This window comes from Brachionichthys hirsutus, chromosome 14, assembly GCF_040956055.1.
Source record: "Brachionichthys hirsutus isolate HB-005 chromosome 14, CSIRO-AGI_Bhir_v1, whole genome shotgun sequence".
Classification (NCBI taxonomy): domain Eukaryota; kingdom Metazoa; phylum Chordata; class Actinopteri; order Lophiiformes; family Brachionichthyidae; genus Brachionichthys; species Brachionichthys hirsutus.
Window position 1 is genome coordinate 10,316,154 of NC_090910.1, and position 10,815 is coordinate 10,326,968.

The following is a 10,815-nucleotide window of genomic DNA, read 5'->3' on the forward strand; positions in this document are numbered from 1 at the left end:
AAACAAAAACCCACGTGCGACTGGGAGGTTTTTACGACGACACCAGAAGAAGAGAACGCCGCCTCGGTTCAGAGCGAAGCCATCGAAATCAGCTCGCTTGCTACCGAGACGACGGCAGGAGAGGACATCACGCCGGCCGCCGCGCACGGGAACGACGGCGGCGAGGTCGACGGCGGCGCCACGGAGCCGTCGGGGGACAGCTGCGAGGAGAACGCCGCGTTATCTGCGCCGCACGCTCGCCTCCCTGCAGCAGTCCCTGTGGTCAGTCAGGAGATGGGGGCGGAGCCCCGGAGCTGGTGAGTCACGTGGAAACAAACTGTGAGCTTCCTGTCTGGATGCTGGTTAGGAACAAATGCACCGACGAGTCACGAGTTCGATCGGGAGGGTTCCGCCTCGGAAGAGAGCGGCACGAATGTTTTAATTAAATCAAACGAATGACTATAGAAGAAGACAAACGGTCCCAGACGTGACCGTTGAGGGACGAAGGCAGGATTTCCTCGTCTTTTTCGGGGGTTATTTTGTCTCGTGGCTTCACATAAATAATACGCCGTCCTGCTAATTAAAACGGCGAGCGCCAAACGCCGAGCCTCCCGCTCTGACGTTTTCATTGCGGAATCTTGTGAGGGGAAAAAATCCGATGCCCTCGGCGTAATGAAGAAATGATTGCTTTGCCTGACCCGCCCATTTTCAACCTTGATAACCTCGAGTCGCGTCTGAGTTAATTAACGTTCCCGTCCTCCCCGCTGCACATTAAAGTTAGATTGACCGGTTAATAATTGAAGGAATTTCCCGCAGTGACTCTCCAGATAAAGTAGCGAGCTGTTCTGCTTCTGCACGGTCTGCGGTGTCGTTAGAAATAACCCTCTTCCTCTCCTAGTCCTGGGCCGGAGGAGTCGGAGTCTTCACTGTGCGAGGAGTCCAGTTCTGAACTCGTACGAGGCCGCGATGTCTCCGAGTCTTCGTCTGGACCAGATCCCAAAGGACTCGGTCACCGTGGCGAGGAGCAAAGGTCCGGGATCTCCGTCGGGGCGGCCGAAGACTCGAGCCAGAGGTCAGTGGGTTCAGGTTTCGTGACTGGTGTCTTTGCTCGTTGTGGCCACTAGGGGGCGGGTGAGCACCAGCGGTTTGTGTTGGCGAAGAGAGCTTCTCATTGTCCTGTTTAGGATCACAGCTTCAGAAGAGTCTTGATTGGCGTAGTTTGAGAAGGGAAAAAGCACCGAAGGTGAATTCTCCCTGCAGCGCCGATCAGAACGCGGAGCCAGATGTTCCTGGGGGGCCGACCAGCACGGAGGTCACGACCTGCAGAAACCTGCAGCGGGACATCGGTGGGGAAACGACCCAGACGGAACGCGGCCATGCCGAGATCGATGAAACGGAGGCGGAGGAGGAGGCGGCGAACGCTCCCGCGGAGGACAAAGGTCCGCCTGAGGGAGCCGCTGAGATCCAGGAGGTGACTGGGAAAGAGGAGCAGCTGATGGGGAGCCCTCCAGCCGGTGGAAACCCTGAGGAGGAGCCTGCTGGAGATCTCCTCAACAGCAGGTCTGTCGTCATCGTCTCTTTGATCCTCAGTGTCCATAAACTAAAGAGACAAAATAAGCCTGTTCGATGTTTCTCTTTGTTCCTTTAGCGACGGCGACTTGTACCGAGGAGCCGAGGAGCTGTGGGCGGCGCCAGAAAATGAACCAGGGCCGCCGCACGTGCTCGAAACGCCGCGTCAGTGCATCGCCGAGTTCCATCAAGACAGACGTGCGCGCCTCGACTCCGCGTCGGTTCGTTCATCCTGTCCTCCTCTGTCCCGAGCAGCCGCGGCGTCCCAGGACAGGTGCAGCTTGGCGCCGGCGGTGGATGTTCTGTCGTACAGCGAGAGAGAATGGAGAGGAAACACTGCCAAGAGCGCTCTCATTAGAAAGGTCGGCGTGTCTGGGGGGGGCTGCGCCCATTAAAGAAGGTTCTTCTTGTCCTCGCTAATGGCTGAGACGTCCCGTCCCGTCCTGTCCCGTCCCGTCTCCGCTGTGCTGCAGGGTTATAAAGAGATGTCCCAGAGGTTCGGCGGCGTGAGGCGGGTGAGGGGGGACAACTACTGCGCCCTCAGAGCCACGCTGTTCCAGGTGCTCGCCCAAAGCACGCGGCTGCCCTCGTGGCTGCAGGAGGACGCCGTCTCCATGGTAACCGCTCGCCGGGCAAGCTGAGCCGTCACCGCTCCCGGGAGGCCTGAGTCCACGTCTCCATTGCTGTGGTTTCTCCTTGTGTGAAATACCTTCTAAACTCTTTAGCCGTTCATCCTCAGCTTGAAAGACCTGCCATGCTAGCCAGCTAGCTAGCTAGCGGTTTAAATTAAACGACACGAAACCACAGCCGAGAAAACTCCAGATGTTGCAACTTCCTGTTCTGACGTCCATCTCGTGGCGTTCCTCTGTGTCGCCAGTTGCCCAATCAGCTCGAAGGTCTCGTGAGTCGTTGGACGTTTCCCGGAGAATGCCTGCGGGGGGGCGGGACGGGAGACGCCGCCCTGCAGCTGAGAGGCTACGTGGAGCTCCTCCGAAACAAGGTAGCAAACAAACCGCTGCGCTATTTGTGTCCCGTCTGTGGACAGCGAGGGGTTTGATGCTCGACCACACGGACTTTAAATGTGATTGCTCCCATATGTTAAGGGGGGGGGGGGGCGCCGCTCCATCTTTCCTTTATTTGACCTTTCTGCCATTAACAGAGCAGCTTAGCATGCGCTAAAAGGATTGGCAGTGACGGATGGAGCGTCAAAGAAACGCTTTGAGCTGTTAGGAGGAACTATTTTTTTTCACGGTTGCAATCTGAAGATCCCGCCGCCTCTGTCTCCAGTGGCAGGCGGCGGTGGACTGCTCGTCCGCGGCGGAGCGCTGGCAGCTGTGCGAGCGAGCGTTTCAGGGAGGAGAGGAGGAGCTGGGGCTGCTGGAGGCGCTGAAGCTGCTGATGCTGGGCCGGGCGGCGGAGCTGCACGGCCGCATGCAGGCCGGGAAAGACGTGCCGCTCTTCTGCTGGCTGCTGTTCGCCCGGGACTCGTCCGACTGCCCCCACGCCTTCCTCTCCAACCACCTCAGCCACGTGGGCCTCAGCGGCGGGCTGGAGCAGGTAGGACAACCCCCCCGGTGACCTCGGCAGGCCGAGTGGGGCGGAGCATTCTCAAGCTAAACATTAAAACATGCTGCAGCCTGTCCGTGTTTATATCTTCACCCCCGCAGGACGAAGCAGTTTCAGGATTTAATGGTTGTTTTCACCCGTTACGATAAGCAGGGTGCGTTGTGGGTAATGAAACCCCACCCGGTGTAATCATCTATTGTCTTATCTCGCAGGTGGAGATGTTCCTGCTGGGCTACGCCCTGCGGTGCACCCTTCGCGTTTACAGACTATACAAGGCCGACACGGAGGAGTTCGTCACCTTCTACCCGGACGACCACAAGGACGACTGGCCGTGCGTGTGCCTGGTGACGGAGGACGACCGCCACTACAACGTGCCCGTGGCGGAAGCCGCCGAACGCGAGGAGCTCGGCTCCAGCTGATCGCCGCTGCAGAGAGGGACCCCCCCCCCCCCGCCATGAACGCGAAGCGCTCCTCAGGTTGCTGTCGGATAAATTCACGCGAGCTAAAAGGCTGCTGAGTTTAGACCCTGTACACGTCGTGTACACACTGTACTGTATACAGAGTTTTCTATTCGGGTGTGTGTACATGTTTCTATGTATGATCTTCTGTTGAACGTTTTTCTCTGTAAAGTCCTGATTTAAAAAAAACAAAAACAAAGAACAGCGGCGCTGCCAAAACGACGAGACGGTTAGCGTTTCAACTGGAGCCTTTTGCACTTTGATTTGTGTATTTTTTTTTCTTCATGTACAAAACGTGCGTATTAAGCTAAGAACAAAGGGTTCGATGGGGTTCAACAGCAGCTCACGCCAGAGGACGGTGAACGGCGGCCCTTATCAGGATCTGTGTGTGTGTGTGTGTGTGTATGACGATCTCAGTGTGTAACATGTTGCCTTTAACCAAGCTGCTCTGTTGGTTTTACTACCAGCCACTGGATTCAGTAGTAAAAAGCCTGCTTGGTCCTCCATGTTGCCTTAGAAATAATGCACAATAAGAATGAATGAATGAATGTTGGTTACTTGTGATCCGACGTGAAACAGTGAAACATCGCATCGTGCCACTCGCAAGAATCTTCTTGCACTGTCAGACTTTTGGCATTCGGATAAAACAAAAGTACAATTTTTGTAAAAAGGAGTACTTTTTTTTTTTTTTATTTATCTGCTCGATATTTTGACTTTTACTAATTTAATGAGAATTCAAACCTGATTTTGAACTTGGAATTGAAATGTTTGACAAAAATGACTTGACCCTGATTGAATAAAACAGATTTTCCTACGCTCTATTTGATTTTTTTTGTTTTAATCAAATTAATCTGGGTTTCTGTTACTGACCAGGAGATCTGGATGAACCGTCGGGGAACAGAAGAACACTCGATCGTTGCCTTGTCTTTATTGTTTTTTCAGAAAGAATATAGTCTTGTTTCATTTCTGGTGGTTTATCACCATCAAATGTGCAAAACCCGCAAAAGGCAAAGGAAAACAAAATTAGTCGCCATGGATACAAGCTGCCTAAATGAGTTTCCTCAGTTTAGTGGCTGGGTTTGGCATTAAAGGTGGGACCAGGAGGAGAATCCAAAAGTCTGAATGGATTACATCCACCTGACGGGGGGGGGGGAACAAGAAGCAATACGAAAACAAAACAAGGGTTAATAATAAAGCAATTTATTTGCCAAATAAGAATGCCTATACAGTGTATTATACAGTACGTACGACAGTCTGAATACTAAAATGCATGGCAAACAAAAGTAGGTAAGACTCCCAGACTGCACGGAAGGTGAACAATCATAACCCAATTCTGTAACGCACGCGATGATATAACGAGGGATTCCCGACCCCTCTGTGGGAAATGAAATACACACAATGCATTACCTGTATAGAAAACAACAATACTCTGTACACCGTTGTATTTAAAATACTATTGCACAACCCAATAATTCCCACAACATTTTCTATATTTGAATTCGAGCAAGGCCTTGTTGCTTAATCTCATTAAAATAACAAAATGACGCGGTGGGGGGGGGGGCAACTCCACCATGACTCTGCATGGTTTGTGATTCTCACCGCGGAGGAGCTAAAAGTTCTCCATCATTTCCCCCCTGCTTTACATGAAAGTGTGGATGTGATGTGGACTCAGGACTCTGGAAGACGGTGGCATGAACACGGAGGGAGGGGCATGTACTCAGAGGGAGGGGCATGAACACGGAGGGCGGGGCATGTACTCAGTGGGAGGGGCATGGCTTTCTTTACAGTGTGCGTTTTTAACGGGGTCCTCACTCCTCTCCAGCACCGTAACGCTCGGCGGACTCCTCTCCGTTAAAGTTCTCCCGGTCGACTTTACCGTCTCACTCCTGCTCCTCCTGCTCCTCCTCCTCCTCCTCCTCCTCCTCCTGGAGCTCCTCGATGGCGTCCATCTGAGGCCTGGAGCACACCTCGCTCATCGGGGCGCCGTCCTCGCCCTCCGCCGCCAGCTCATCGGACATCTCAGAGTTTTTCTGTGGGAACGTGCAGACGAACGTTCCGTTCTGTTAAACATGCACGACGCTTCATCCCAGACGCGAAGCTAAAAAAGATACGGCGTGCCGAGTCGTGATGCTTCGGGGGGGGGGGGGGGGTGGTGGCTGAGCATTTCTATTTAATTATCGCCGTATGCAGGATTAAAAATTCCCCTTTAATTAAATTCAACACAAGAGCAAGCTACGCACAAAGCAGATAATAAGAAGCGCGCCCCCCCCCCCCCCCTCGCGTTGGTGAATACAGCCAACCAGGTGTTCTCACCTGCTGTCGGTAAACATAGCAGGCTGCTATGGCAACCATTGTCGACTCCCCTATGAAGCCGGCCAGAAGGGATCCAACCCCGAGCGTGGCCCCGTGAACCCTGAAATACAAAATGGGGTTGGAGATGGCCTAAACATCCTGATAACGGTAACGCTGCTGACCTCTGTGACCCCCCCCCCCCCCCCCGGTGGTGCGACTTACCCCATATAAGGCAGCACAATTAGACTGGTGATGAGGACGATGATGCGGAGGACTGAGCTGGGGGCCAGCACAAAGGTCTTCTTCAGGGTCATGAGCCATCCAGTCAGATGAGCCCGGACAGTCACTGCAAAAACACACACACACATTCACACACAAACACACACACACACTCGCACCCCGCCGCCGAACCAACAAGGGGGTGATGCCGATGCTGGAGAAACATCAAAGTGTCTCACCTGGCAGCGGAAAAAAGGAGAAGATCCGGAGCGGGACGACGCACAGCTCGGCGAAGGCGTGCTCCACCCCGATGACGTCAACCAGGATCTTCTCCGATACGCGGAGAGTCCAAAACACCACGAAGCAGAGCTGGGCGGCAAATGAAACGGAACCAAATTCATTGTTTTCAGCAACACAACGGAGCGTCTCCGGATTTGAATGCGGCCCTTTGATGCTCGCATTTCAGGCACGTGCGACATTATCCAAGCATCTGCAAGCTATGACTATGATAAAGCCATTAGGGGGAGGGGGGGGGGGGCATAAAACAGAACAAACCCGTCTGAGCTGATGAATAAAACAATGAATTGTTTAAAATTGTATGAAGACAGGTTTTATGCACTCGGGGAGCACAGACCTCCGCCAAGCAGCTCATTTCCCCAATATTGTGATTTACACCAAAAATAACGGCCCTGCATTTATTTTACCGAAATTTTTAGATTCCGTAACCATGAAAACAAACCTTTAGTAACTGGATTCACGTTATTAGTTTAGAAGTTAATCACAAAAAGCAAAAACCAAGTCCTATTTTTAGAATGCTTGCAGCAGGAACTGAAACGGTTTAGAGTTCAGCAGTGCGAAAATCGGCCAAACGTCACCTCGCTGCTTTTTTTTCTTTTACGGCAGTAGCAAAAGCCTTTGATGTGGTTCTATATCCCTGGTGAACAAAGGAACGGATCCCCCCCCCCCCCCCCCCCCGGGTGATGATTTCATTCAGCATCATCTCACCATATATCATTACTTTAGCACTACTAATAGCTCATTTGTGCGGTTTCGCCAAACAAGGTGACGCCTCGGTGCTCAGTCTGGATCAACAAGGTCTCAGGAGATCTGAGGAGGAACAAGAGGCAGAGCAGCGTGAAGGCCACAGACACTAACCCAGCAACCTCCACGGACTCAGTGACCGGGGGGCGGAGCATGACCCCCCCCCCCCCCCCCCCCGCCTGCATGAAGGCTTGTCTGTGCAAACACACACACAAACACATAAAGCATGTTTACAAGCTCCATATCTGCCTCGCCGGTCTCCTCTTCCCAGACCAACCACAGACTTCCTGTTTTTCAGGATTAACTGGGTCAAAGGCTACTTTCTATAGAGGCGTCCACTTTGCACCGCGGCATCGATGTGGACGGGAAGAAGTAGAAGAAGAAGAAACACGTCGCACACACTTCTGATGTCAGCCCGTACAGCAACGGGCATCTCGTAATCTGGGACACGTCCAGATTAGCCTTTGACACCCAAACCTCTGACGGCTCGGCACGCAAACACGCAAACGCACAAACACAATATGATCTAAAGCCGTTTGCGTTACACACGTATGGACGCAGGATGAAGCATCTGGAACGGGACTGATCCGAGATCAGCGAAGAACCTCAGGCTGCAAACGAACACTCTGAGACGCCTCTTATGAAAACGAACGCTCTGTGAGAAGAGGAAACGGGATCGTTACGCCGGTCAAACGGTCCGAACCCTCCAGACGTTACAGCTTTCTTTGGATTCATGCTGTTTTAATAAGACAAAAAAGACGAGAATCGTCACATTCGAGACGCATTAAAAACCCGTTTGGCTTCGCAACCGGCCGGAACGCGGCGTTTGAGCGTGCCCCGTTAACCAGACATAAAAACTCACGCCTCCCCTCCCTCGTCTTACCGTGAGCGATATCGCCAAGCAGCAGAATGTAAACTTCTTGATGTGCGTCTTGGTGACGCCGCCGCCGGCGTTCAGCTTGTTGCTGGGATTGTTCTGTCGGAGAGAGCGACACGCCTATCAATGAATCGCTGCCGCTGATGGGGGGGGGGGGCTTGGTCTTGGATTACCTTGTCAAAGGCGGGATACACCGCCCTCAGCTCGGTCAGCCAGCCGTAGGGCATGTGGCCCACCGGGTACGTCGCCGTGAGGACGGCCACGGCCTGGAAAGACAAAAACAACGGCGCTGGGAACACGACCAACACGCGCGTCTCCCGCTTCCCCACCGTGGGGAGGTTTTCACCCCCCCCCACGCCGAGTTCCACACGAACGCGGTGAGTCACCCAAACCTCCGGCGGCCGGTGCTGTCACTGGTTTCCAGTTCATTCTGGTAAACAGCTTTGTATTGTCGTCAGGTGGTTTGGGGAGGGGGAGCCAGAAACTCGCTTTGGTAGCGTCTGGCGTCCGACCGCTACCAAAGACGTGACGCAGATTAAGCTCAAACGGCGCCCACCTCTGTAGCGTCGGAGGTCTCCTTGAGGTCGCGGGACACGAAGAGGTTGACGATGGGCCGGCTGATGCGCTGCGTGGCCAGGATGAGGGCCAGGGGCCACCAGAAGCTCAGCATCTTCTTGATCGTGGCGTCGCCCTGACAACAAAGCACATCCTTACTCTAAAGCGCCCCCCCCCCCCCGCCCCCTTTCCCAGGAACAATTCAAACGCCGGCGCTCACTCCCACGTCGAGCCCGCTGGAGTCTGGGATTTTGTCGTGGATGTTGCAGTAGTAGCCGAGGCCGACGATGCTGAAACGCACCAAGGCGCCCATGTACAGGGACAGGATGGGGATGAGGAGCGGCTCCACGCACTGCAGGTTACTGTGGAGGAGAACGGCCACGAACGCAATCTGGGAGGAAGAGCAGCAGCCGTTCAAAATGTTTGCTGCCAACGCCAACCCCCCCCCCCCCAAAGAACCCCGCCATTACCTGGGCCACGACGTCGGAGACGGAGGCGGAGCCCACTATGACGCTGTACTTGTGCTTGAGAAGGATCCCGGCGTGGATCCACGCCTGCAACACGGACGGGGCGGAGACCGTTAGCGAGCGTCAAAAAGAACAAAAACGCTTTTACACAAAGAGGGGGGGGGGGCTAATCCTCACCATGGCGTCCAGCAAAGGGAACGCAGCCAGGTACAAGAAGGCCTTTCTGGTCTTGTTGCCCACCGAGTCGTCCACGTGGTGCATCTTGTTGATGATGTAGTATCCTAAATCTGTGTACGCTGGAGAGGCAGGAAGGAGATCGGCGTTACAGAGACAACAACAACAACAACAACAACAACAACAGCAACAACAACAGCAACAACAGCAACAACAACAACAACAACAACAGCAACAACAACAACAGCAACAGCAGCAACAGCAACAACAACAACAGCAACAACAACAACAACAACAACAGCAACAGCAGCAACAGCACACCTATCAAGACGTGAAGCACGAAGGCGATGGCGCCGGCGGTCGCCATGCAGAGCACGGCCTTCCTGCGGTCCCTCCGGCTGTTGATGAACACCAAGCCCACGTTCTTGAAGTCGCTCATGGGCCCCGTGAAGAACTTCATCAGGGAGTAGGCCAGGCCGTAGCTGGCCAGCATCTGCACCGCGTCCTTCTTGACGGCGGCGATGCCCCTGTTGAGGGCCTGGAAGGGGAGCGGAAGAAGAGACAACCGTGACTGGACAGATGTGGGGGGGGGGGGGGGGGAGACTACTTCCTGTTTTACGAGAGAATGAATCCACGTGTGGAATTAGTCCCAATTCATCTTCACCTTAAGAACACCCACTCCAGCTGCCCCTTCCCGTGCGTGTGCGTGCGTGTGCGTGTGCTATTTATACCAGTCGCTCATGTATATGCACCATTACATAACCGTAATGCACGACATCTCCGGGGCTTCACGCAACGCGATGTCAATGTCACTTCAGGTCGGGAAAGGACCGGATCTAATCAATAATCATAGATCTACAAACGGACCATGAATCTGATCTACTGATTAATCAGAGGCGCGCAGAGCGGAGAATAAACAAGGGCGTGGGGGGGGGGGGGTCCCCCTCCCCTCTTCCTATAATAATGTCTATAATAAGAAGCTGGCCGCGTTTATACGGTACGAACCGGGTGGAAACGGTTCGGCAGCAACCCGGTAGCACACTCACACGCACACAAACACGCACGCACGCGCGCACACACACGCACACGGCGGTGTTTACCTGCTCCCCGAGGTCGATGGCGACGTTGGTGATCGCCAGAGGCACCAGAAAGCGGATGAGAGGCCAGTACGGACCGAGGGATGGGAACTCCACCATAGTAGAAGCCGAGGCGGCAGAACGAGGGGCATCTGCCTCGGTCTCCCGGTCGGTAAAAAATAAATAAATAAATAGATTTAAAAAATAAAAACACCGGGGCGAGGCGCGCGGGCCTACCGAGGACAGGAGCTTCGAGTCGGGCGGCGACCGGAGCCGAGGCGCTCCCGCGGCGGCAGCGCGTCACTGAGCCTCGGTGCTGCCGAGCGGAGAAGGTCAACGGAAATATCCGAGCGGCGCATCTTCCTCCCGAATCATCAAGGGGGGAGGGTGGGAGGGAGGGGGCCGGACGCGGGGCGGCATCAAACAGCGTCCTACGTCATCGGGATTAGAATTCAATCCCAAAGTGGTCAGATTATTCGGTCTAGTTCTACGTTCAATCCGGTGATTGTCGATTCTCCCCGAGGTCTGAACCGAAATATAGT

General features: G+C 54.1%; 2 protein-coding genes across 2 annotated transcripts; one reads left to right on the plus strand and one right to left on the minus strand.

The window, feature by feature from the left end:
* Positions 1 to 1,474: 1,474 nt before the first annotated feature.
* Positions 1,475 to 4,387, plus strand: LOC137904101 (ubiquitin thioesterase otulin). The gene is made up of 7 exons (XM_068748265.1): positions 1,475 to 1,539; positions 1,628 to 1,713; positions 1,804 to 1,910; positions 2,022 to 2,165; positions 2,426 to 2,548; positions 2,836 to 3,105; positions 3,327 to 4,387. The coding sequence occupies exons 1-7, from the start codon at positions 1,475 to 1,477 to the stop codon at positions 3,531 to 3,533; spliced, it is 1,002 nt and encodes a 333-aa protein (XP_068604366.1). The 3' UTR covers positions 3,534 to 4,387.
* Positions 4,388 to 4,759: 372 nt separating this feature from the next.
* ankha (ANKH inorganic pyrophosphate transport regulator a) lies at positions 4,760 to 10,570 on the minus strand. Its single transcript, XM_068748266.1, has 14 exons — positions 10,511 to 10,570; positions 10,298 to 10,435; positions 9,519 to 9,735; positions 9,201 to 9,319; positions 9,027 to 9,110; positions 8,777 to 8,947; positions 8,558 to 8,692; positions 8,175 to 8,267; positions 8,008 to 8,100; positions 6,323 to 6,452; positions 6,087 to 6,210; positions 5,873 to 5,985; positions 5,754 to 5,776; positions 4,760 to 5,602 (listed from the first exon to the last, which is right to left on the minus strand). The coding sequence occupies exons 2-14, from the start codon at positions 10,391 to 10,393 to the stop codon at positions 5,453 to 5,455; spliced, it is 1,548 nt and encodes a 515-aa protein (XP_068604367.1). The 5' UTR covers positions 10,394 to 10,435; positions 10,511 to 10,570; the 3' UTR covers positions 4,760 to 5,452.
* Positions 10,571 to 10,815: the final 245 nt, after the last annotated feature.

What these genes read in the sequence shown, in the direction of transcription:
- ankha (XM_068748266.1), bottom strand. Translation starts at nt 10,393, where the DNA reads ATGGTGGAGTTCCCATCCCTCGGTCCGTACTGGCCTCTCATCCGCTTT. An exon ending in AGACCTCCGACGCTACAGAG is followed by an intron (nt 8,268 to 8,557) that starts GTGGGCGCCGTT and finishes TTGTCTTTCCAG; the next exon opens with GCCGTGGCCGTCCTCACGGC. An exon ending in ACAGCAGGTGAGAACACCTG is followed by an intron (nt 5,777 to 5,872) that starts GTTGGCTGTATT and finishes ATTTAATTAAAG; the next exon opens with GGGAATTTTTAATCCTGCAT.
- LOC137904101 (XM_068748265.1), top strand. Translation starts at nt 1,475, where the DNA reads ATGGGGAGCCCTCCAGCCGGTGGAAACCCTGAGGAGGAGCCTGCTGGA. An exon ending in GCACGTGCTCGAAACGCCGC is followed by an intron (nt 1,714 to 1,803) that starts GTCAGTGCATCG and finishes TGTCCCGAGCAG; the next exon opens with CCGCGGCGTCCCAGGACAGG. An exon ending in AGAGCGCTCTCATTAGAAAG is followed by an intron (nt 1,911 to 2,021) that starts GTCGGCGTGTCT and finishes GCTGTGCTGCAG; the next exon opens with GGTTATAAAGAGATGTCCCA.